At 36.7% G+C, this 27,336-nt stretch overlaps 1 protein-coding gene across 7 annotated transcripts in view; it reads left to right on the forward strand.

Annotated features, from left to right (window-relative positions):
* Positions 1-27,336, forward strand: part of CFAP47 (cilia and flagella associated protein 47) — a 302,084-nt gene that overhangs the window by 266,083 nt on the left and 8,665 nt on the right. For 6 of the 7 annotated variants that reach the window (XM_083823100.1, XM_083823104.1, XM_083823102.1 and 3 more), the window contains 3 exons: positions 7,964-8,135; positions 9,570-9,731; positions 19,693-19,861. In XM_083823100.1, the coding sequence (XP_083679226.1) occupies positions 7,964-8,135; positions 9,570-9,731; positions 19,693-19,861 (503 nt within the window). Of the gene's footprint in view, positions 1-1,878; positions 4,792-7,963; positions 8,136-9,569; positions 9,732-19,692; positions 19,862-27,336 lie in introns of those variants that run through there. The other variant, XM_083823106.1, reaches the window with a different exon arrangement.

Raw genomic sequence — 27,336 nt, forward strand, 5'->3', positions numbered from 1 at the left:
TTCTTTGGACACCCTTCAGTACCTCAATGTCTTTGTTGTAGTGAGGAGCCCAAAATTGAATGTAGTATTTGAGGTGCAGCCTCACCAGACATGAGTACAGGGGAACAATCTCTTCCCTAGTCCTGTGGCCACACTATTTCTGATACAAGCCAGGATATTGTTGACATTCTTGGTTACTTGAGCACACTGCTGGCTCATATTCAACTGGCTATCAAACAATACCTCCAGGTCCTTTTCCATCAAGCAGCTTTCTACCCGGCCTGTAGCATTGCATGCGGTTGTTGTGCCCTAAGTGCAGCACTTAGCCTTGTTGAACCTCACACAGTTGGCCTTGTCCCATTGATCCAGCAAAGGGCTCAAGGGTTGAGATAAGGACAGGGAGATCACTTAACAATTATCGCTATAGGCAAAACAGACACAGCGTAGGGAGATCAGTAAAATTTATTGCCTATTATTAACAAGATGGAGCAATGAGAATCAAAGAAAACAAACTAAAACCACCTTCCCCCCTTCCACCCTCTTCCACCTCCTCCCCCAGAGCAGTGCAGGGGAACGGGCAATGGGGGCTGCGGTCAGCCCCTGACACTTCGTCCCCGCCGCTCCCTCACGGTCCCTCTCTGCCCCTGCTCCACACGGGGTCCCTCCCACGGGATGCCGTCCTTCCCGAGCTGAGCCTGCGGGGGCTGCCCACAGGCAGCAGCTCTTCCAGCACTGCTCCCACACGGCTCCGTACCACGGGGTCCATCCATCCCCCAGGAGCAAACTGCTCCAGCACGGGTCCCCCACGGGCGGGCGGCAGCTCCCCCCAGACCCCCTGCTCCTGCGTGGGCTCCTCTCCACGGGCTGCAGCTCCGGCCCGGGGCCTGCTCCTGCGGGGGCTCTCCATGGGCCGCAGCCTCCTCCAGGCCACATCCACCTGCTCCACGTGGGCTCCTCCACGGGCTGCAGCGTGGAGATCTGCTCCGTGTGGGACCCATGGGCTGCAGGGGGACAGCCTGCTCCACCGGGGGCCTCTCCCTGCACAGGCCGCAGGGGAACTGCTGCTGCCTGCCTGGAGCACCTCCTGCCCTCCTGCTGCACTCACCTGGGGGGCTGCAGGGCTGCTTCTCACTCCTCACTCCTCACTCTCCCAGCTGCTGTTGCAGCAGTTTTTTGTTGTTGTTGTTTGTTTGTTTGTTTATTTTTCTTAAATCTGCTCTCCCACAGGCACAAACTACATTGCTTATTGGCACAGCTCTGGCCAGCGGCAGGTCCCTTTTGGAGTCTGCTGAAAACTGGCCCATATCTAACACGGGGCAGCTGCTGGAATCTTCTCACAGAAACCACCCCTCCAGCCCCCCACTACCAAAACCTTGCTACATAAACCCACTACAAACTGAAACATACACAGGCATTTTGATGAAGAACTTCAAATAGGTCTGTACTTACCTGATGGTATTATAATAGGTTAACACTTAATCCATTAAAAAAGGAACAATATAGCATATTTTTTGTCTCAAAAGTAACCCTCCCCCCCATTGTTTAATATAGCTAGAAAAATACAAAAAATACTGAAAAAAATCTCGTGAATTATGAGCAAGCACAGTTTGTAACTAAAAAACATTGTTTCTGGTTCTGTTTTTTTTTTCTTTTTCTTTTTTTTTTTTCTATATAAAATATTGACATCTGCAAACCTTAAAAATGAGAGTAATCATTATGCAAATTCAGATTGCTTTCTAACACCTATGCAAAATCATGATCAGTTAAAATATTCAACACTTGCAGGAAACCATCTCAATTATAAACTAATCTGAACATATTCACTCACCCTCACAGAAGTGCAAAAACAATAACTCCATTATGAAATGAGAAATAATTCTTCCTGGTGTTACTTTTCAGAATGATATTCACCTAGGAAAAAAAGAAAAGACAAGAACTGATCGACTAAGCCACAATAACACATCTGATGCAAGAATACTACACAAACTTGTTAATAGTTCTAAACTTTTATTTACATCCAAAAAATAACACGTTTGGATGACAAATTTTTCAGTGAAGGTTATGTTATTTCCCTGTATCTTGATCTAAATCACTAAGCAAATTAAGCATGTGTGACTATAAACCAATGAACTTCAGTCTGAAGATTTCTTACGCAAAAATTAATTTTTTTTGTTTTGAAAACTTGGCCTGATTATTCAGTGAGGAAAAATGAGTCAGGATACTATGACAAAAAAAAATCTGTGGGAATTAAAATTGCATCATAAATATGGTCATGAAGAAGATGGTTTGATGTTGCTTATCCCCAGATAGAGATATGATCTTTATTTGCTAGAATTGATAGCTAAATGAAGACAATGCTAACTAAAAAAGCAGAATGTTGAAACAGGTGTGGAATGTTTTTGAAAAGAATACATTTTTTATCAGTTAGCTTAAAACATTAACTTACAGTTTATCGTGAGTATAGATTATTGTACAAATCTAAGTAGAATGCTAGATCAAAGCGATCAAAGAGATTTTTGGGTGACTGAGAATCTTTTTGCTTTTTCTGCTTTTTTTCTTTGTTTCAATGTAATATCAAATAATATTGAAATAAGGAAAGTAAGAATGTTAAGAGTGGAATATGGATAAATGTAATAAAAGGGAATTCATCTACAAGGGATTCAGAGAGAGAGAATATGAGGAAATGAACTGAAAGGAAAAATGCAGAAATATATGAGGAATAACAGATGCTAGAGGCGGACAGTATACTTCATATACATGGATTCACAAACTTCCATTACGTTAACTAAATGGTACTGTGTTTTTGAGAAAGGCTTTCTAAGGCCCTGCAGTAGTAATCTGCTTTAGCAGCAGAAATTTTCTTTAAATAAGTGTTTTGAAAGAGAATGAAAAAAAAAAAACCACAAAAATCAAATGTAAGGGAAAATTTAGAAAAGAAATGTTGGTTGCTAGGGAAATAGGCAGTGGGATGCAGGGTTAAGAAAAATGTGACTAGACTGGAATACTGGAGAGCCTTGAAGATATGGACGAAAATGTTTAATTGCATTGAAGATCAATGATTACATTAACTAGAGAAGGAGACCACTTTCTTATCCATTTATCTCTTTGTATTTAAGGTAGTTTGGTATTTGACATTCAACAGAGTACATTGTGTTATCTTTGCTGATAATGCTCTACGTACAGCATTTTTGTATCTGTATGAAGAAATTCAGTGAAAGGCATATTTAACACCAGGTCTTGTACTGTTTGCTTATTCTGCCCCTATTTTCACGTAGTTATTATAGTTTACTGCAAGAAATAGATATTTACTTCTCACGTGAGATTCATTTCTTACCTCCTGGAAGATACTCTTTACTGAAATGTTAAGATAGTCTTGACCAAAAGGCTTCCTTTTTTTCCTCTTTATTATGCTTATCATTCCCTTTAGCTTTTCGATTGAATATTTACTTGAAAACTGTATTAAAACTATTTGGTCTGCTGTACAGTAATGTATTCTGTCTGCTGCTGCTTTCACTGTTATGTACTTTTCACTACATGCTTCAACTAAATTCTCCTCTGCCTACTGAGTTCCAAGAGTGTGTGTGAAGACCCCTGGAAGACAGTGGAGAAGTAAGAAAATGGCAAGTGTTGGATGAGTGTTGAATGGGGTAATGAAGAAAGATATTTCACAAGATTTTGAAGGTCAACATTAGATGTCAGATGACTGATGTCATGACTGCTTAAAGTCCTGTCCTGTAGTTTATGTTTTAAAAGTCTGGAGAATATTAGATCAAGAGGGAAAAAAAAAATCTTTTTTAGGTGCCTGGGCTGCAATGGATCCTTAGCCTTGAAGAATTATCAAAACTAAGGGGAAAAAAGAAAATAATCAGTGAGAGGATGTAATATGTTTAAATTCAGAACCTAGTAAAATAATTTATCTGGCATGAAGCTGCAAGTTTATGAGTGGCTGGGCTTTCATTCTGTGCTTCTGTTCTGTGATTTTGTTGATGTCCTTCATTAAATGACTACAAGTAAGATTGCAGCCTGCTGAGTGGGAACTGGGAAAGGCCCTTTAAATGAGTTCACTTGCATCTATCCACAGTAAGAAATACTCTGTAATGAGGGCAAGCATTGGACAAGCATTTTTTCTGTCTGAACATCTTTCAATCATTGCTTTAATTTCCTCCTCTCTCATTGGGGTTTCTTAGAATGATCCTTTCCCTTGCCATTTCTATATCACCAAGTCTGTTGCAGCTTACGCATTATCTGAGCAGATAGCTCAGATAGCTAGAGCTCCTTTAGGTATCCACAAAAGACTGCATGCAGCCTCACAGGCCACTATCCATTAGATTTGTATCATCAGAAAAAAAAAATTGTTTAATGAGCTGTTCTTCAGTGAAGTCAAACGTATACTCACTTTCCAGAAATAAAAGGACGGGACAAAAAGCTTCTCTAATGACCGTGTGAAACTCTATTCCCGGATAGATATGTCCAGTGGGCCTTTTATGGTATCTTCTACAGATATTAGAGTCATGAATGTCTTTGTAATAAGCTCTTTTGAAGCTTAAATACTGGTTAGCTTTTTCCACTGAATTGTCAGTTAAATTCCTAATGTTCTCACTGTGTGAACATGTTATGATTGTCTTTTAATTTTTAGATGTAAGAAATCTATCAATTAGTTTTACATTAAATCCTATCAGTCACAAAAATTCAGATTTTTTTTTTTTCCAAATAATATGATCAATGTGTAAAATCCTTGGAGTTTTCACGCTAGCATTCATAAGAGTCAGACAAAATAAAAAATAAAAAGAAATGGTCTATTTCATTTTGTCTTCTTAGATGTTATTTTAAAGTCACCAACATTATATTGTTTTTTAAGAAGTAGCCTTACTAGCACTTAAAAATAAATAACAGTCAAATCACAGAAGTATATAGTTCAAAAATCATACTGTTTTTCTAGTATAGCTGCTTCAGTAATTCTGAAAGAGCTGTATACACAAATGTTGCCTAATTCATATTACCTTTTGAAGGTCTTTATTTACACAAAGCAAAACACTTCGAGATTGAGATTAACTGCCTTTCAAAACATGGTATTTTTAACACTTTACAAAATTAATCTTGGAATAATGACCTCAAAACCATATTCTTAATCTTTTTTTTTTTTTAACTTAAATAATGCATAATATTCTTTCTGATTTATTTATTTATTTATTTATTTATTGTAATTGGAAATTCTATTTCCTAGATCTAACCATCTGTGTATAAATAGCATGCTACTTCTTCTTCCTGGTAAGATAATTGATAATAATTGATAATTTTTTTCTGTGTTGAGTCAGATGTGGTTAAAATTCTTCCTGCTGCTCTGTATTTTCAAAACAGAGGTGGAATAATCGGGGTGTACTTTATATCTGGATGTGTATTTTGCAGTTTGAATTAGACTTTTAACTACACTAAAATGGTGATTTTTGAAAGATAATTTCTTCATGGACAGGGGTGGTTAGGCAATGGAACTGGCTGGCCAGGGAGGTGGCACAGGTGCCATCCCTGGTGCCATATTTAAAGATATGTGGTGGACTTGTTAGTGTTAGGTTGATGGTTGGACTAGATGATCTTAAGCATCTTTTCTAACCTGAATAATTCTATGATTCTATGATTCTACAAATGACTAGTATACAAAGTGCTGGGCTAAAGTTTTGAGGCATATTAGAACAATATGCTATATTATATTCAACATTGCTTAAAGAAAATTATAAATCTGTCTCCAATGTTTTATTCATTTCACAAATTTAATTAAAACTGGGAATTCTAAGAATCAAGATAAGTGTGAACATTTGACAATTTGGACATATTTTTAGCAGTTATTCACAACTCTTTTTTTTTTTTTTTTCCTCTTGCAGCTGCCAGTTTGTGTAGACAGCACAAGTATTATGGAATTGTCTAGAATCAAATATTAATGTATTCACAAGGGCTTCCCATAGTATGATAATACAGTAGTCTTCAGGGTTTGCAGCTCTTATGAAAAATCTAATTACACTTCTCTGTTTTGAACAGCCTAAATCAAAACTAGATCAGCAGTGTTTCAAAACTTTCAAATATTGGAACATATAAATACCTATTTTTTCCCTAGGTGTTGTAAATATTAAAATACTTTAAATAAATGGTTGATATATGCATAGAACAGGTTAGAAAACAGACTGGAGCAGAAAAAAAAAAAGTAGAAATATTTGATTTCTTAAGACTAAAAGGTACTATGTCGAAATGTCTTTGGATACTAAAAGTACCATGCAATTCACAACACTTTCTTCCTAGTATCTCAACTGTAAAATAAACTTTTCTTGAGCTGCACTGTGTGATAAAACTGCTGAAAGAAACATCTGCTCAACAGTTGCAATTTTCCCACTGTGGAACGCTCTAAATTGTGTCATCTTTTCTCTCCCATAAAAAGTTAATTTTTATGTCTAAATCTTTGTGTTTTGACATTTGTCTAGCATGTCTATTACAAGCCTTCGGCTGTGTTGAAATCTGAATGCATGGCATAAACATATTTTAAAAAAAAAAAAAAAGAGAAACAACAAAATATGGAAAAATGTAGGACAATCCCGGGAATTTTACAATTTGTAGGAAAAATGTTCATATTTAATTTCACTATAACAAAGTACGCTTACAGTAATAAAAAACATTTATAACAGATGGATTAATACATGGAAATCCTGTATATTCAGTACTGAGTGTGTATATACCATGACCTCTAATTCTTTATGTTGGTTAATGTTTTGTTAATGTACATCTGTGTAGCTCTTAGATCTACCATAAATCTTCCAGAGGTCTGTGTAAAGGATACAATTTAAAGATTCAGAAATGTTTTGATATAAGCTGCTATACCTCTTAGGTCTAATCTCTGTGTTACAAAAGTCGTGGCAACAAAAAATCAAGCTTCTTGTTAGCTGCTGAAGTAGTGAGAAGGATCATGAAGGATCTTGTCCCTTTCAGTAAAGGAGAAAGGGCTACATGCTTGGTAGCACACCTCCATGCTGTTCAGGGGTGTATTCTGACACTGGTAGCATGACAGATCAGCAAAACTGAAGTAACGTGTTCAGCAATCTCACAGTCTCTGGAGATATAGACTTTTTATACTAAGAAGTGTGAAGTTGGCATTTTAGAATTCCAAACTGGAAGGCCTTGGGAATTAACTCTGGAGCTGACTATAGCCAGCATATACAGAGATGCATAAACGGGAATTCTGCACAACACACTGTACTAAACTGTGCAAATTCAAAATGGGCCCTGAGATATGTGGTCACAGTAAGATGAAATCTTCTGTAACATTTAGTGATGGTAGTAGAAGATTTTCCATCCATAAAACATGTAAAACTTTTAAATAGATTAGTAGTTTGAGATTCTATTCCTCATAGAAGCATTCTCTTCTGTGCACAAATTACTGTTTTATACTAAATATCATTTTTCTCTGTTGCAGCTGAAAGAGGTGTTTTATTCAAGAAGCATAGCTATTTATTCTTATGCATTACTCCTTGGCCTTTTCATAGCTGCTGTGGGGAATAAGAGTGGCTGATAGTGGCATCTTTGCTCTTTTTCTGTAACCTGTTTCTCAGGTTGGCAGCCATCAGTGGCACTGATGTTCTCAATGTGATTTTTTCTTGAGATTGTCCCAATGACATTGCTCAAAAATAGTATCGCATTCTTGTGATTTACATTTGCCTTATGAAATAGAAATACCTCAACATAATGCAGAAGTGGTAGCCAGGACAATGCCATTATTCCCCTTTCCTAAGTAAGTTTTCCAGCTTCCATTTTACCAGATAGAACATAGCATGCTATATGAAATTGGAAGATTTTGCTATGCAGTCAGGAGCAAATCAGTCAAATTTTGCGTAATTACTAGTTTCATTTATTTGTCATTTTTAATAACAAAAGGCCAAGCTGTAACTAATATCTGTCCAACTGCGTGAGGTTTGAGTGCATGATCTTTTTGTCTTGTATCATTTAGGTTTCTCTACAACAGTGGAATTTCTGTATGAATTACAATATCAGTCAAATGAAATTAAATCTCAGCTTGAATCTTTAGTTGGTATGCATCTGATTCAAAGAGAACGGGATCCAGAATCTGGAATTATAACGCTGATATTTAATATAGTGTTTGCACCTAACAAACCAATGAGGTGAGTCCCTGCTCCTTATTACTAACTGAACATGCAATAAGATTCAATCTGATTGTTTTCCTACACTGTTTTCCTTACTTTTTTTTTTCCACCTCTGAAATTTATTATTTTAAGTTTTCTCACTTGCTGCTTCTCATTTTGATAACTTTGGTATTAAAACTGATAGTATTTCTTTTTAATACCTGCTAGATGATTCTGTTGGCTTATTGCTTTAGTCTCTGTGTGCATCAATTTACTTCTAAGCATTAGAGTATTGAAAGTATTATGACTTCCAGTGAAAATTAATTGTTCTCAATGTTCATGGAAAGCATACAGACTAGGCGGCTTGTCAGTTTTGATAAACTTTCATAGACAAGCATTTTACATATTCTTTGGTTGGATGGGATGGCTGAATTTGATAATGAGTCTCTACTGCCCTAGTAACAATGGTAGTCTGCAGAAAAATATTACCTTCTATAGTTGTGATAGACCTCTCTAAAAAGAAACTGAAAGAGATCCTTCTGAAGAGAGAGGAAAATTGCACCTTCCTTTGGAAGCAGTCAAGTGGGTACAGGAGGAAGCTAGAAAGAAGCTTCACTAACATGCAAGCACAAGATAAATTCAGAGGTCAACATTACCAGGGAGAGCAAGCAGTAGTCCCTGCTAGATATCCACAATTGTGTGTACAGAGAAGGTATTTTTATGAGTCAGGATGGAACAGTATTTGCAGTAGTCCACAAAGTTATAGAAATTAAGAGCAAACCTTCAAGGAAGACTATCCACCCACTCCACACAGTGTTGTTGTGTCAGAAGGGAGATTAATTTAGAAACCTTTTTGTCTTCTACTCTGCCCTTTTTTGTGTGTTTTGTTGTTGTTGTAGTTGTTGTTTTGTCTGTGACTGGTTTTGTTTGTTTGGTTTTGGTTTCATTTGTTTTTAATCTTTATGTACTTGAGAACTGTAAGCCTTGGTGTAGAGTACTGAAAGACTGTAGCTAAATTAGTTTTTTTTTTATCATCAGAATCTACAGAGTACATAGAACTAAGTCAGATCTATTTAAATCTAATATGAACGGCTAACATGTTCTGCATTAAATTCTCCTCTAACACCACAGCAAATAAAGAATAACAAGTAAACCAAATTGAGTTATATTTGTGCAACCCAACGGAGTAAACAAAAGAATCATCATATCTCTTGGCTGTGTCCATCATTTTGTTTTCATATTTTGTCTCTTTTTCTTTTGCTCTAAATAACTTTATTTAGCCTATATTCCAGTCTAAAGTGTGACAGATACATACTAAACCATGTAAAATTAAGAACATACTCCAATTTAAAGCCATTTGTATTTTCATTTTTCTGTACTATTGTTCTACACATTTGAAGCTTATTTTGGATATTATTTTACTGAGTATATGTTTTATAATGAAATTAATGTTTTTTTGTCTGAAATTTTAAGGAATGAAGGAACTCTAATAGTACACTGCACTACAGGAGGTATTTGGAAGTTTCCAATGCTGTTCATTGCTACAGAGCCAGAAGTGGATGATGTCATCAACATTGAAGCAATTGGCCTAAATAAGGAATCTATTGTTGATTTTAAGCTTACAAGCCAGACAAGGTAAAATATTTATGATAAAGTGTTTATGTAGTTTTCAGTGGATTAAACTCACACTCAAAACAGATTTGGACAACAGAAGCATACCTGAACTGCATCTATTTCAGTAATATGTCATTACTTTCAAGTGCTGCATTGTACAGCTAACAAATGGGGTATTAAAGCTATACTGTAAGAAACACAAATATTCTGCATATTAGTCTATAGCCCCTTAAGACAAAAATTGTGGAATAGATCCAAATGCTTTTGTTTTAACTAAGGTTTTGCCCTAAAATGCTTTTCAGTGTAAAGTATGGAACACAATGCTAAGGAAGGTGTGACAAGATATTAAAGGCTTGCTATTAAATGCTTAATGCTTTCAGTAATGGATTGTTTTTCAAAGTACTTTATACTTCAAGCAAGTTAAAAACAATCCTTTGCATTGTGCTTTATTATTATTATTATTATTTAATATGCAATTCTTTTGAAGGTATTCCTGTTTTATTATGTAAGAATATTATGAATTAATCTATACCCTACCCTTTAACTGCATGACATTGTCAGATTCATCAGTTCTTTGTTACTGGTCTACATATACTCTTTAAAAGTTCTGCAGCAATCTCTGTTAACATAATTTTCAAATGCATTTCATTATTTTCTTAGCATTTCCTAATGTTGTAGAGAACCCATGGTGTCATTTGTATACAGCAGGAAGTCAAGGAATAAAATATGTATTTTTGATAAATAAGTTTTAAATAGTAAACAGTGAACCTGAAAGACAGTCATTATGCTTAAAATCAATTAGTTCATGGATTTTTATTTCTTTTGGTCTTTACTTCTTTTTTCTTCTTTTTTCTTTTTTTCCTTTTTTCTTTTTTTTTTTCCTTTTTTTTTTTAACGATACATCTAGAAAGCTGTGGTGGTTTTACTCAGCTGGGCACCCACCCACTCTCTCACTCATTTTCCTCAAAGGGAAAGGGGAAAAAATATGACGAAAAGGGCTCAAGGGTTGAGATAAGGACAGGGAGATCACTTAACAATTATCGCTATAGGCAAAACAGACACAGCGTAGGGAGATTAGTAAAATTTATTGCCTATTATTAACAAGATGGAGCAATGAGAAACAAAGAAAACAAACTAAAGCCACCTTCCCCCCATCCACCCTCTTCTACCTCCTCCCCTCAAGCAGTGCAGGGGAACGGGCAATGGGGGCTGCGGTCAGCCCCTGACGCTTCGTCTCCGCCGCTCGCTCACGGTCCCTCTCTGCCCCTGCTCCACGCGGGGTCCCTCCCACGGGATGCCGTCCTTCCCGAACTGAGCCTGCGGGGGCTGCCCACAGGCAGCAGCTCTTCAAGAATTGCTCCCACATGGCTCCATACCACGGGGTCCATCCGTCAGGAGCAAATTGCTCCAGCATGGGTCCGCCATGGGTGGCAGCTCCCCCCAGAGCCCCTGCTCCTGCGGGGGCTCCTCTCCACGGGCTGCAGCTCCGGCCCGGGGCCTGCTCCTGCGGGGGCTCTCCATGGGCCGCAGCCTCCTCCAGGCCACATCCACCTGCTCCACGTGGGCTCCTCCACGGGCTGCAGCGTGGAGATCTGCTCCGTGTGGGACCCATGGGCTGCAGGGGGACAGCCTGCTCCACCGGGGGCCTCTCCCTGCACAGGCCGCAGGGGAACTGCTGCTGCCTGCCTGGAGCACCTCCTGCCCTCCTGCTGCACTCACCTGGGGGGCTGCAGGGCTGCTTCTCACTCCTCTCTCTCGCAGCAGGTTTTTTTTTTTTTTCTTTTTTCTTTTTTTCCTTTTACCTTTCTTAAATCTGCTCTCCCAGAGGTGCAAACAACATTGCTTATTTGCTTGGCCCAGGCCAATAGTGGGTCCCTTTTGGAGTCGACTGAAACTGGCCCATATCTAACACGGGGCAGCTGCTGGAATCTTCTCACAGAAGCCATTCCTCCAGCCACCCCGCTACCAAAACCTTGCCATGTAAACCCACTACAAAAGCAGGCCAAATATACTGATTGATAAGTAATTTTCATGGTAGATATATAGTTTTGAAGCATCCCCAGCAAGAAATGTCTTTGGTTCTAGCAGACTTTTTAAAGAGCTTATTTCCAAAAGCTGTGCACCTGAGATGGACAGTTGTTCCAGCTTTTAGATGGCTGTCAGTTTTGATAATTACTGAGGGCTCTGAAAAAGACTGGTATCACAGTGTTCAAGGTAACTGCTTCAATAGAATGGGCTGTTCCTGGAATAAAAGTGAAGCAATTACTCTGGCAATACTGTAAGCTCCTGGTAGGTGTTTGATAGTAGCGAAGAGACCTAATGTTCTCGAAAAAAGGTATTATAAAGCCTGAGTCATTATAGTTATATAAAGAAGGAGCCATGATGGAACACAAATTCTCTTTTTCCCTTAAACAAATTTCAAATTTATTTTACATAAGAAGTATTTCTCCAATATGTTTCAAACACAAAACATAAAGCTTGTATGTAGTGAATATATTCCATGTTGTAAATGGTGCCGACGACTGCTCTGTGAGATTTACATGCTTTATCTTACCCTTGATTTGCTTAGGATCTTTTGGTGGTGGAGGTTTTGTTATAGAAATAGAACACTGAGCCAACCAAAATGTGGCATACAGGATCTGCAGTTTAAAAGCAATTACATAAGAAACCTGTATATTACAGGTGTAATTTAATGCTTGAATAACCCAAATGACTTAGATTAAAAAGAAAACAGAGAAATATTGAAATGTGGATTTAAAGTTTCAGTTGGGGTATAGAGTGTCATTCTATAAGTCTTCCCTGAAAAAATGATCACTCCTTTGAAGTAAAAAATTTGTAACCCATTCTCATGAAGAAGCAGTTCTAGTATGTAAGAGGTGTTTGTCATATACACCTCTGATGCCCCTATCTCCCTTATCTCCAACTCACTCCCCTTTCTCCCCCCCAATGACTTTCTGTCTTTATTTCTTACGATAGATAGTGCCTTATGACACTTGAACATTGAGAGTAACTGGGAGGGGAAACTGAGAGAGTTTTCTAAGTAACCTGCTAGAAAGAAAATCTTTTTTTGCTGTGTCTTTTCCCCCCCTCTGCTATTTGCTACTTACAGGATAGAGTTATTGCATTGGCTTCACTTATAAAACTTCTACGTCTTTTTGGGCTGGTAGGTTGCATAGTGATACAACAAAAAGAAAAATTTGAGAACCACAGATGAAATAAAGGCTTAATGTCTTAATAAGGACAGATTAAAATTCTCATTTATATACCAAGTCAAATGGTCCACGGAGTACTGTTGGTGACCGCTACAAAGATATGAAGCCAATGGTTTTAGCTTTCTTTTCCATACGGCTGCTGCAATTGAAATGCAGGCTTCTTTTAATTTCACTTCTCCTCAGCAAAATTCAAACTTGTATGAAGTATTTTGGAGTAAATTAATGATTTCCCAACTTACCCATAACCACATTTGGTGTAGTTGCTTCACAAATACTGAAAAGTTACAAGTGAGAGGTAGTTGCTCTGCTGTTCACAATGATCTACGATAATGAAAGCTCTGAGTCCATGCAAATAGTACATTTAAGTAGTGCTTACATTCCTCAAGTGAGCAACATCTGCGTCAATAACTAACAGCAGACACTGAGAATGCAGCCATACAGTTTTGCTTTATGAAAAATAAAAAATCATATATATTTTTAAAAACTGTCTACACATTTGACAGTTAACCTTTTTTTTTTGGTATTTGTCATAAATGTAGGTTTAATTCAGTACCAACTGAAATCATTGGCAACGTTTCCGCTGAGGTAATTGGCTTTGGTACAAACCTCTAATGTTTGTTTTATCATTAGTGTTTGGTTTAGCATAAATGTATTATTGAATGACAATGATTTACGGATTGTCAACAGTATAAACCAAAAAGAATAGATAAAATGTTTTCCCTGTAAATAAAAGTTGAAGAAACTTGTTTGATATCCAGCTCAAATTATTGTTGTTTTATTTCTATACTGGTCTGTGAAATTGAAACACAGGATAAGTTTTCTGAAATTGATGCTTATGTTTAAGCAAAGTAGTCCTTTCTATGTTCGCTTTGCTGAAAATAAGTTCTTAATATACTTTTAATAAATTTTATTTTATTGGGATCAGAACTATTTTTTTCTTGAGAATATATACTACTTTGTATTTCAGTACATTGGTGTTTTGACAGTTGGATGTATTTCTTCACATTGAAATACTGGTATGCAGCTACAGCAGAATGCTACCATATACATATGAACAATATGTTCACTTTTTTTTTTTTTTTTAAATTACATTAGTTCTGAATGTTTAATCAAGATGGTGGATAATTCTCTCTTGCCCATTCTATCTGCTTATTTCTCACATAAAGAGCCTCCTTTCACCAATGTAATTCTAGCTTTCCTTGTGCTTGTTTTAATCATATGTCGTTTCCCATATCCAGTAACATTTTATCTGTCCTTCCACCCTAGCCTCTCATTCCAATCTCATGTTTATCACAAATAGGATATTTGCTACATTAAGGCAAGTTCTCCAGAGAACTCAAAGTATGCTTCAGAAAAATATACTTAGCCAGCACCACCTGTTAGGAAAGCAAGAAGCATGGTATCAATATGGCCTCCACAGAGTGGTATCTACAAAATCCAAGATTCCACCTGATTACGGCAATTGAGCTAGAATAAAGAGAGAACCAAACAGGTGAACTGGGGGGATGAGAAGATGAATTTAGGCTTTAAAATGACTGCATATGAAGACTTAGTTATCTTACCTACATTTCATGTTTTGAACACCATTATGGATATTTTCCTTAGTTCATCTATGCACATTTCCTAGTACATAGAATAAATGTTCAATAAAAAAATCTTTTATCGAACAAAATAAATTTTAATGTTGGCTGAAGAATAGTGAGCAACCCTTTTTTTTTTTTTTTCTGTACCTTTCCTAATTGCGAAGGAAAAACCAAAAAGTTACGACTTTGAGAAGTTTCTATTTTAAATTTCTATTTTACTATAATCATGGCTGTATTTCATTAGGATTACCATGAGCCAGGATTATGTATGCTGCAACAAAATGCATTCATTAAGTTCTCGGTACACTCACCCTTGCCCTCCCTCTTAAGTTGCCGTGCACATTACAGGCTTGGATTCCTACATCAGTCCCCTTGTTACCAAGTTCTGTGAAATTCTGCCATTAATTTAGAGAATCCTTTTTCTTAGTATCTCCCACATAGTGTCAGCTGCAAAATATAAAAGTTAACTGAGCTCCGTTTTGGAGTCTCAATGTAGACTGGTAGAAAATATTAATAATGATACACATACAGCAGTTATAATCATCCTTAACAGGACAATACCTAGCATTTAACACATTTAGCCAGGAGCTGTGTCTAGCCATGGGACCTGAACCTCTTCAAGCCAGAGAAGTCAGTTCACCTATTTGCATGCATAGTACACCTGGGTAGAATAGAAATGAGACAGAAATCTTAACATGTTATGAAGATAAAAATCCTAGCTCCTGCTTTGATTTTACAGCATGTGCACAGCAGAAGTGATGTAATAGCTGGTAAAACATTCTCTGACAGTTACTTGTCATGCACCATTTCTTCATATTTTTGAGAGTCCTTTGATTCTGAAGCAGTATTTCTGAAGCTATATAGTTATAATTGGAGTTAAATCTTTTCTGATGTCCAGAGGTCAGGATTTAGAGTGGTCAATTAAACCAGAGTTGCTTTTGACACATGAAAGAACCAATTTTGATGAATGATGAGGATCTCCTTTTTTATTAATTGTCATTATTTTTTAGAAGAGAAATCATCTAACTCATGCCAACTATCACTAATAATTTTATAGAATTTGATAACTGTATATAGTTAAAGTTTAAAGATACTTCCTATGACATTTCTTGTGACATCCAATAGATGTTAACTGCAAGTAACAAATAAGTTTATTTAGGATGAAGTATTTTTGGAAGCTCATTGCAACATTTTCAAATGGGATTTCTATCCTCTTTTTCATTAAGCAGTCATACACTATACAAATTAAGAGGTTATGTTATTTTTCTTTTATTTAAAAAATGCATTTTATCTGTGGGTTGTTTTTAAAGTATAGTTTGCAAAATGCTGATTTTGAAAAAGAATAAATTTCTGTAGGAATAATTTACTGCTTCTCTAGTTTGAGAAAAAGAGAAGTAAATATTTAAGTTATTTTGAGTCTTAATTTAATGAAGACTTATATTTTCAGTTTTGCTGTGCCTGTCTATTTCATAGGCTTTTGCAGTGAGATCTCTATGGGATTATAAATTTTAAGGTTTTATTTAATTGAAGACTTAAGGTGCTATTCTTTACTAGTTTACTAATTCAAAAATTATCTAAAAATGAGAGCACTGATGAGCATAAACTACTATTTAAGAATAATATGAGGTAAAGATTAAAGGAGTAATTATAAATGTGTCTATTAAATACTAACTCAATTTCCACTCTTCCTGTTGCCATGATTTCACTTTCCAATTATTATTTAAATTCAAATTACTATTCACTCTTGTTCATTACTTGAATAAGGGGAGAGTGCATATTATCTGACAGCAATATCAAACTGGTGACTGTAGTTATGGAACACAAAGGTGGGAAGACAAATTTGCTTCCTCTGGCTTGTATGGCCTCTGCCCTTGGATTTACTAATTCATTTGTGCTTGATTCTTATGTGTTTTCAAAACTCTACATATCATTAAACTTTATCGCATATGTTAGTATCTGCCACTCTTGAGTTAAACAAAAGCCTTCTTGTAAAAATATAGACAGTCTCATTGTTGTCTTTTGTGGCTGTGAAGTGAGAAGCCAAACATTAACTCCAGAGATGTTTCACCTGAAGCAGTAATGAAAGAGAAAAGGAGAAATTAATTTTTAATTATTTTAAGCCACAAAATTATTAATTTTTAATTATACACTAAGCATACAGACATTGAAAATAATAATGTCTGAAATTCAGGTGCTATTCCGGGAACTTTATGTCCAGCTTCTTCTGTACAAGAGAAAATGACAATGACAAGCAATTTACTTATGCTAGCAAGTTAGCCAGGGTGCCAGATCATCTCCCTGGTGTGAACATCAGTGAAAACACAGTTTTTGTTTTTCTTGAGAAGCCATCTTTAGATATACTTTTAACACATACACACAAAAAAATCATGATTTATGAGCAGAGGCACTGTGAAAGGTTCCTGTTTCTGAATGTGCATGAATAAAATTTTAATCATTAGTTCTTGTACTGTTAGCCATATCTTAACAATCTTTTTTGGTCTATCATATTATGGCTATACATTTAATTTGCCAGAATTTCTATTTTCCTTACTGGACATAGCTCCCACTTTGAGGAACTTTTTCTGTCCGATATGTGACTTGACTCTTTTGTTTAAAACTGCCAGACTTGGGGAGGGGAGGGAGAGGAAAGGAGGAGGTTTTAGGTGTGTATATATGTGTTCATATGTGTCTGTATGTGCATGTATATCTATTTTACTCATCACACAAAAAAATGCAGCTGCATCTAGTATCTTGTATCAATACAAAGCATGCAGATCTTTTTTGAAAGCTTTTATTATTTTTTCTCTATTTTTCTTTCTGAAAATTATATTCTGACAAATTTGATGCAACAAGATTTTTTCTCTTACTTGGCAAATATCTTGTGTGCACAGTTGTAGATTGGTTATGTGACAGTTTCATTTAAATTGTCTTGTTCCCTTGTCAGGACTTAAACTATAGATTTTTCTCATGTGAACTCTCTGACTGACTGTTCTAAGGAATTATTTATGGTGTCTGAAAAAAAACTGCTGTTGCATCGCTCCCTGCTAAGATGCAATTTCTGCAGGAATAAAGTCTTTATTTTCGTCTGTGTCTTTTTTGTGTTCTATGCATGCAGCCTCTCCCATCTCCCTTAACATTTAATCACTGCTTCTGTAGTCTAAGTCACACTGTTGTATGTTTTATGAACACAAAAAGTGTTTATTAGGGCATGTCATCCCTAACTGCTTACTAGAAAACAGACTGAACAAGAGACAATGAAAGTGCTTTCTTAAAATGTTCCTATATCTAGTCAATAGAGCAATTTTGTTGGAAGTGAAGACTTGTGTTCAGGTTCATGTTTACAGAACCAGGGTTTGAGTAGTCATCTCAGACATTTTCGATGAGTGATCTACTCTGCTGCTCAGTCTAAGAGGCATTACTTCTTTTTCATCCTGTGCCTGTCCTTTATTTTGTAGGTGTGCTTTAAGCATTCACAGCTGAGCAGGCCTTATAGAAAATACTGATGTGAAGACTCAAGGCTTAGACGATATATACATGGGAACTCAGGCCATTGTAAGCTTAGTGCTATAAACTCAGCTGCACTTCTTCTTAGGTACCACCAAAAGAGAATGTCAGAATAAGCTTGATGTCTCAAAACTTGAAACGTGCTTTCAGACATTCAGTTATTTTGACCACCTTGATGTCACCAAAAGGAAAAGTTAGGCTAGATCCACTAATGCATTGGAGCCTGGTAGCAGTGCTAAATCTCAGTTAACTTTCTGAGGAAGTGGAAGCTTTTTGGCTTCCATTTTCTGCACTTGCACAGTTTTCTTCTACAAACTTACAGTTTGACCTTTCTTTCTTTCTTTTTTTTTTTTTTTTCCTGACAGTATTTTAGAATTTAAGAAAACCTTCCGTGAGAACATACACAAAAGGAGAGCTATTTTTAAACAACATGACCCAGCATACCATGCAGTGAATAGCACTTCCCCTAAATATGTGGGACATTTCTATAGAGATTTGAATTGTCATAAAATATTAAATTCCATTGCGTTGTGAGTGTTTTCTTTGAAAAGCAGTGTTATTTCTGGTGCGACAATCCATGAATAAACAGATCTGAACAGCTTTTTTTTCTGAGATGCTGTTAGTTTTTCATCCTTTAAGTTTTATCAACTAAAAATATTTTCCTTCTAAGTGTGCATGGTGTTTGCACTGTTACACTGTGATAGATTGTTGTGAATTATTTCTTGACCATGTCATCAAATTTCTAGTTTTAATTTCTTTTGTTCTTTTTCTGTCTTAAATAGAGTTGTCCTCAGCAATATATGTAAGAACTAAAGGGAACTTGACAGGAAAATGCAATATATATATATATTTTCATGCTTAGAATGCTTATGACAACTGATCTGTAAGAAACTGTGATAAATAGGCTGCATGTTGGAATAAAACTAAAGATTGTTTGGTAGTCTCAGCCACTCTCTTTACCAGGAATAAGACGTTTTCTTTTGGTGCAATGGTACTGCCATGAAGCTAGCAATTAGACAAGATCTGTGACAAAAATTCTTATGAGACTGCAGTTATACAATAGTATCAGTAGAGGAACATGTTTATTGTTATTGCAGTATCTCAAAGTATTTGGTCTGTGAGACATGAAAAGTTTTGAAAACTGATAGAAAACTATATTTTTCTGTATATTCATTTCATGCCTTTCAGAACTCACTCCTAATTTATTAGTACTCCATCTGACTGCAAATTCAGTTCTAGTCATAAATCTTAACAAAATGGGTGGCTTGTCAGTTTTATTTGATTAGAGATTGGAAAAGTGAGGGGTTTTAAATAGGGTAAGTATATTTTCCACTCTGCATGGAATTTATTTTGATAATTCATATTATACCTTTACACATTTTTTTTAAATGACAGATGTTATAATTATTCTATAGTTATTATCATATTTATAACAAAACATAAGTGTATTTTAAATGGAAGACTAGTATGCAGATCCCTGCATATAAAGATTATAAATATTTATAATTAAATGTAAACAATTACTATAAAAAATTATTCTGTAAGTAATAATGCTGTTATTCTTCAAGCATTTCACGGGCTGCCACGTTTCCTAAGTCATGCTACATGATGGCCTAAATGTTTGTAGATAAATTGTATTAAGATATTGCAAAAGGCACCATAACCTCCTTTGCTTTCTTGTAGGTACCCTGAGCCATTCACTGCATACTTCCTGGCGGGCAGTGATCCTGACTTTCTTGTACTGCCGCAAGCTGGAGAACTTCTTCCAGTGGGCACTGTTGGAACTCATATAACAGTGGGATTCAAACCAAGAATGTATGGCAAGAAGCATAAAGCAACACTTGTAATTCAGGTAAGTCTTCCTAGATGCAATACACAAATATACTCTCTCCATTGCTCAGGATTGGAAGGGAAAAATAATCCTATACAAAAAAACATGCAAATGCACGCTGTAATTATTTTGCTACTCTTCACTACAGACAAGAATAAAACCAAATAATGAAAATTAACTCGTGACAAATTGGAAAAACTTATATTTTAATTTTAATTTCTTTGTTATCCCTTTGCCATCAGCACCAGATACATGTCTTAATGCATATGCCACAACTACATATACAACATGACAGAATAACTTTTAACAGAGTAATAATAAAATAATCATGTTAAGAATAAGTGGAAAATATGGGAGAAATTGAATATATAAGACCTAAGTTAAGGTGCTAGAAGGTAGATAGTAAACTGTAAAAGGCAGAATTTCAGAAGAAGCTAGAAATAACTTCATAAAAACAAGCTCCAAAATAAACAAAAAGAATTTTTAGCCGAGTAGCTTCTGAAAGTCTGAAGGTCAGAAAACATCACAAGACATTTTTTCTTTCAGTAGTAAAAATGTTCTTATTACTTCAGAAATGATTTTTAAGTCATTCTTTAAAATGAAACAGTTTGTCCAAAATTTATAGTACTGGAGAACACCTGAAACTCTCTGCAAATAATGGTTTGCACTTGAAATGCACACTTCACTGCATGCTGGCAATGTTTTCACGTTACTGTATTAGAAGTGAAACAGCAATACTGATTTAAAAATAAGATGGTCAAAATAAAGCTGATAAAAAGATGCATGACAAATATCTATAGTGTTTTCTCTCTGAGTGATAACCTACTCAACAGGAATAAGAAAGAGAAATCCTAGGGAAACGGGAAGGCCATTTGATCCATCATTTTTGTTTTGTTTTGTTTTTTACCAGATTAGACATTTGATCAATTCATTCTTTTTATATAAACAGCAGTGTTGTTTATATCTCTTACATTTGAAAAACAACTGACTGAATCCATTGTGTTCTTTTATGTTTATACAATGCTATATAACACATATGTACAGCTCAGAAACTTCTAATGTAGTTCTGGAACAAAACTCCTGTTATTAGGCATAACACATTAAAATGTACTAGCCATATTTGTCTTTGGTTTAACTTCCATTGAAAATAGAGCTTCTACATGACGAATTTGTCTGCAATGAGATAAGCATCAAGGTCAAAGATTTGCTTTCTAAGAACTCACTCACTAATCCAAAACTTCCTTTTAGGAATTTATGAGTACAGATGGGCTTTGAGTAATTGGATTTTTAATTTACACACCTCAGTCTCAGGTTATGATCTAGGCAGATGGCTCTTTACGTCTCCACCTGTGCTACTGTATATGGGTATAGGAATTCACTTGTACATATTATTGCCATAGAGAATATCTTGTCCAATCTACTCCTGTATGTTAAAAAATTTCTTAATGAGTCTTCATGGCTTATACTCTCTTTATTTTTACTGATAATCCTTTGGGGTATATATAATTCATTCTTTCCTCTCCACAAAACCTTTTGGTCATGTAGTTCTAATATAAGCTGTAGCATTTGTGACTCTGTAATTCTGCTGGTGACTCACAACAGCTACCTGAAAGAAACTTGACTACGTGTTGAGAATACCAGATACTCATTTCTGCGTTTCCTGTTAGTTGAAATAATTTTCTTTACTGACCCTGAAGAAGACAGATTTAGTTGGATGGCAAAATCAGTATTAAATCACTCTTATTTGGGGAATAATAGTGAAGGTGGTGAAAAACAATGTTGGATCTAACACTGAAGAACCTCTTTTGCATGTATTCTTTCAGCAAGGTATTGACAGAGGCTTTGAACTGTTTTTAAAAGCAGCAAAGTTTTTTTACAGTATTGTCTCTCTTCTGATACTGCCATACTAAAAGACTACAGCACTCTTCCTGTAAAATTTCCTTTGCACTTCTGGGGATAAAGTCAGAGTCCTAACACTAACATAGTTTGATTAAATTCTATGAATAGTGAGTAGCAAAACTGCTATTTTTGTATGCTTCAATGAACAGTGATAATTGGGCTGTAAAGCAGCACAGATGACAGTGTAAGTTCTTTATCTGTTTTATGCTGGTCGTTACAATTGTGTTGTAAAGTAAAACAGGAGGTTGGGATTATGGGGAAAGATCCTGCAGTCATCTTCATTTGTGGAAAACATTAAACCCAAACATTGTACATGCAAATTTTTTGTTTTATTTCCCCTGCTGAGAACCCAGTCCTGATGAAGTAATTAATGTGAAGAGATTACAATTTGTCTTTACCAAAATTGTGTGTACATTTTATTAACTGAACGCATATCTATAATTGAAATAATGTAGCCTCATTTATATTTTCTGTACACAAATCATGAAGTACTTCATGAAGTATTTGGGGGATTCTTTAAAACCTTAATATTCATGAATACTTACAGTAGATTTTATTAATGGCAGAAAACTTTAATTACTTTGCTGAAGCAATTCAATTTTCTTTAACTGTCATTAAAACCTATGTCCTGAGTCAACTACATATCAAAACAATTGAAGTTAGACTATTATTTGAATAGCTGGTAGGAATCTTAATTTTGTAAAAGTACCATGGAAAATTACTCTAAAAATTTCTGTAGATCAAAGAATGAAATTAGAGAAATATAATAAAAAGCTTGTAAAGAAAATAATCATGCTTGTTTCTGTGTCTGTGAAGGAGAACATCATAATCTTACTGAGCTACAAGCAAGAAACAATGACAACTGCATGAGGAGCATTTTAAATAGATATTATTCCATAATCAAACATCAACGTTTATAATAGCTTTCATAAGCAGTGCAGTTCTAACTGAAAAGAAAAAATGTTTTTCCACTAATTACAAATTAGTGAAAGGATAATAGATAAACTATAAATTACTGAGAAGAGAAAAAAGGACTTCCCTCAGTCAGACTAACATCTCTGAGTTTGGCTGCGATGTGCTGGCAAAACTGAAGAGACAAGCGCCAGAGCTTAGGGCCAGCAAGGGCAGGGGAACTCTGTACAGGCTTCCCGGAGCAGGAACTGCTGCCAGGTACAAGACAGAGCAGCCAGGAGGCTGGCAAGTCCTTGGAAAAGGGCGTATTCAAGTTGGCCTACAGTTAATTTGCTTGCAGTGTGCTGAATCCAGCTAGAGACCTGAGCAAATGTGTTGTAATTCATGGATGAGACTGCAGAGATATTCTAAAGCAGAGGGCAAACAAAATAAGTCTTAAAAGATAAAATAGATGTCAGAGAAAACCAGATTGCAGGTAACATTATCAAGCCCTCTAGAAGTCAGGCTTGTGCACCTTTATTATTGAATAATCACTAACTTAGCCTATGGAAGATAGCATATCAAAACCATTCGTCATGCTGCTCTGGAAATAAATGCTGCCATGTGCGAGCCACAGTAGCCATCTGTGGCTTCTCTAAGCTTATGTATGCAAGCTTGCATATTTTAACAGAAAATGATACTGTTACATATTCAGTAGCTTGGTGAAAATACATTGTGCATTGTTCCTGGTAGATTTGTTAATTACCATAGTTTAATGTTATTCTGAATTGCATCTCTTAAAAAGAATGAACAAGGGAAAATGTAACAAAGCTAATAGGATAATTGAAATAGTTTCACAATAAGGAAGACATCACCTGCATCCCCTGGCTGATGTTGAACCGAGTTTTGTGATTACAAACAGAGGTCCAGAAAGTTCATTCCAGGCAGTGAATGTAGCACATCCTATTACTAGCATCACTGGATTTTGTGTGAAGAATCAATACTCAAAATTTTTGATTCATAGGCATAAAAATAGTTACCTTGCCTATTGAGACTATAATTCCCATAACGACAAGAGATTATACCAATATGGGAATGACTGGTGTATAAGGGCATTCAAAACATTGCCAGTAATGAAGGAATGTTTGATATAGATTGTATTACATCTAAACAAAGCAGTGAAACATTGAATATTTGAATTGCAGAAATCAATTAAGCCACCTTTAATTCTATCTGGAATTGTTCCTATAAGGTAAGAAAATGACTGTTGAGCTACCGTCATAATTATAAATGGGAAAGCAAGACCATTGATTAAATGTAAACTTAATGGTTGGACTTGACAATCGTTTCCAACCTAAATGATTCTATGATGTGTGTTATCTGATAAAGGAGGATAAGTGTTATTCACAAGCACCCCCAGACTCTGGTTTGATCACGCTTTTCCCCTTTGATACTGTTGTGGTTTAACCCGGCCGGCAGCTAAACACCACACAGCCGTTCGCTCACCCTCCCCCCTCCCTCTCTGGGATGGGGGAGAGAAACGGGAAAGTGAAGCCGGTGAGTTGAGATAAAGACAGTTTATTAAGACAGGAATATAATAATAACAATAATAGTAATAATAGTGATAATGATAATGGTATTAATAATAATAATGTGTAAAAAACAAGTGATGCACAATGCAATTGCTCACCACCCGCTGACCGATGCCCAGCCTATCCCCGAGCAGCCGGCCCCCCACCCCGGCCAGCCACCCCTATATATTGTTTAGCATGACGCCAGATGGTATGGAATACCCCTTTGGCCAGTTTGGGTCAGCTGTCCTGGGTCTGTCCCCTCCCAGCTCCTGCTGCACCCCCAGCCTGCTCGCTGGCAGGACAGAGCGAGAAGCCGAAAAGTCCTTGGCCTGGTGTAAGCACTGCTCTGCAACAATTAAAACATCAGCATGTTATCAGCGCTCTTCTCATCCTAATCCAAAACATAGCACCCTACCAGATACTAGGAGGAAAATTAACTCTGTCCTAACTGGAACCAGGACAGATACCCTGAAATGAAGTGTTGGTGACAGTTTCTCAGGATGGCTCAGTACTCCAGTTTTAATATTACCACATTGTGAGGAATGGTTCACATGAATTGTTGAGTATATAATGAAAACAGTGGGTATATAAGTAAATGAGTTGTATGTTTTTCACGTAATTTTGGATGTTAAAATACATTCAACATCACTAGGGCAGTTATAAGTAACGAGAAAACAGATGAAGAGATGAAAGAAAATAAGTCTTAATGTATCATACACTACAGTCCCTGAATCACAGAATGCTTGAGGTTGGAAGGGGCTTCTGGAAGGGACTTGTCTAACCCAGACAATATGCTCAGGCAGTATTTGGATCTGGCTGGAGAGGATTTTTCTTTCTTCACAGCAGCCTGTATATTGCTATGTATTGGATTTGTGACTGTAACAGTCTTGATAATACAGCAGTGTTTTGGGTATTACTTAACAGTGCTTGCACAACATCAAAGCTTTCTCCCCTGCATGGTAGGCACGAGTAGAAGACTGTGAAGAGATACATCTGCAACACTGGACCCTGACTGTCCAATGTCATTCTCAGCAATTAATTTTTTTTTTTTTTGTCTGCTTGCAGGAAGTGGAGAGAAATTGCCTCTGCATTATTTGTGTTTTGGTTGGTTGGTTGGTTGGTTTTTAGTTTCTCTTTCCTTCATGTATTAAACTATCTTCATCCATGGGTCTTCTTGCTTTTGGCCTTCCTATATCTCTCTCCCTTTCCACTGCAGGGATAGAGTGAGCAAGTGGCAGTGTGTGTTCTTAGCTGTCTGGGTTCAAGCCACAACAGTCACCTGGGTAGATTAGCCCAGGTCACATCCAGGTGGATTTTGAGTATTTCCAAGGTTGGAGACTCCACAACCTCTCTGGGCAACCTGCAGCACGGCTCAGTCACCCTCACTGTCAAAATGTGTTTCATTATTTTCAGAGAGAGCCTTCTCTATTTCAGTTTGTGATCCTGGCTACGTCCTCTTTGTACCGTCCCTTCAGATATATTGATGAGAAGTCCTGAGTCTTCTTTACTCCAGGCTGAACAGTCCCAGCTCTCTCAGCCTTCCCTCACAGAAGAGATGCTCCAGTCCCTTAATCATCTTTGTGGCCCTTCACTGGACTCTTACTGGTAGCTCCATTTCTCTCTCAGTACTCCAGGCCTCAACAGTGCTGTGTAGAGGGGAAGGGTCACCTCCCTCCACCTTCTGGCAGTATAGTTATGCAGCCCAGGACACCACTTGCTTTCTTTTCCGAAAGAGCATATTGCTGGAACATGTTCAACTTGGTATCCAAGCTTGTTTTCTGCCAAGCTGCTTTCCAGCTGGGCAGCTCCCAGAATATACCGTTGCATGAGGCTGTTCCTTCTCAGGTGCAGGACATCACACTTCCTATTGTTGAATTTCATGAGGTTCCTGTCATCACATTTCTCAAGCTTGTTTAGGTCCCTCTGAATGACAGGATTGCCTGGTGTATCAGTTACTCCTCCCAGTTTTGTGTCATCCACAAACTTGCCAAGGGTACACTCTGCCCCCATCATCCAGATCATTAATGAAAATGATGAACAGGATTGGACCTAGTATTGACCTGTGGGTTACACTGCTATTTACTGGCTTCCAACTAAACTTTATGCCACTGGACATTACCATCTGGGTCTAACCATTCAACCAGTTTTTAATCCATCAGATTGTTTTCTCATCCACTCAACACCTCAACAGATTGTCCATGAGGATTTTACAGGAGACAGTGTTGAAAGCCCTCCTGAAATCTGGGTAGACAATATCCACTGCTTTGTTTTTATTTATTGAAGCAAAGCCATTTTGCCACAGATCATCAGGTTGGCTAAATATCACCTCCCCTTGGTGAATCCATGCTAGATACCCCCAATCACCTTCTCGTATTTTATGTGCCTGGAAATGTTTCCCAGAATTAGTTGTTCCATCACTTTCCCAGGAACTGAGGTGAGGTTGACTGTCCTGTAGTTCACTGGGTACTCCTTCTCTCCCTTTCTGAAGATGTGACATCATCATGAAGGTGAAGATGAAGAAGGCATTAAGTACCTCAGCCTATTCCTTGTCCTGTGTTACCAGGTCTGCTGCTGCAATCAGCAGTGGGCCCACACTTTCATGTTTTTTTGTTTGCTATTTATGTACTTGTTTATATCATGCTGCATTGTCCCTCCAGTACATATCAGGTTGGGTGAAGATCTTTTTGAATAACTAAAGCAAGATTTGTTTTTTTTTCTTACTTCTTCTTTATTTCACCTCTTCAGATATGCAGGTTTTATTTTGACTTTGCAGTAACCATGTCAAGTACTCTATGATAGTGCTATTTATTTGTTTATTTATTTGTTTGTTTGTTTATTTATTTATTTATGATTCAGATGGCAGTTAATTCTCTACCCTCCCACTTTTTATAACAGTGTTATTAAAAAATAACAGTGTTATTTTTCTACTTAAGTAACTGGTCAAGGTGGTCATACAAGGAGATATTGTAGCTTTCCAAGAACAAACGTAAACTGTGTTTTCTACTGTTCTGGTCCTTCAAGAGTAACCTTGTAGAAGACGTTGTGTTGATGGTCAAAGGAAGGACACGATACTATTTCTTCAAATTCTCCAGAATAATATTGTTATTACTATTATCATTTTTTCAGCAGTTC

Source organism: Anser anser (genome assembly GCF_964211835.1).
Source record: "Anser anser genome assembly, chromosome: 1".
Taxonomy (NCBI): domain Eukaryota; kingdom Metazoa; phylum Chordata; class Aves; order Anseriformes; family Anatidae; genus Anser; species Anser anser.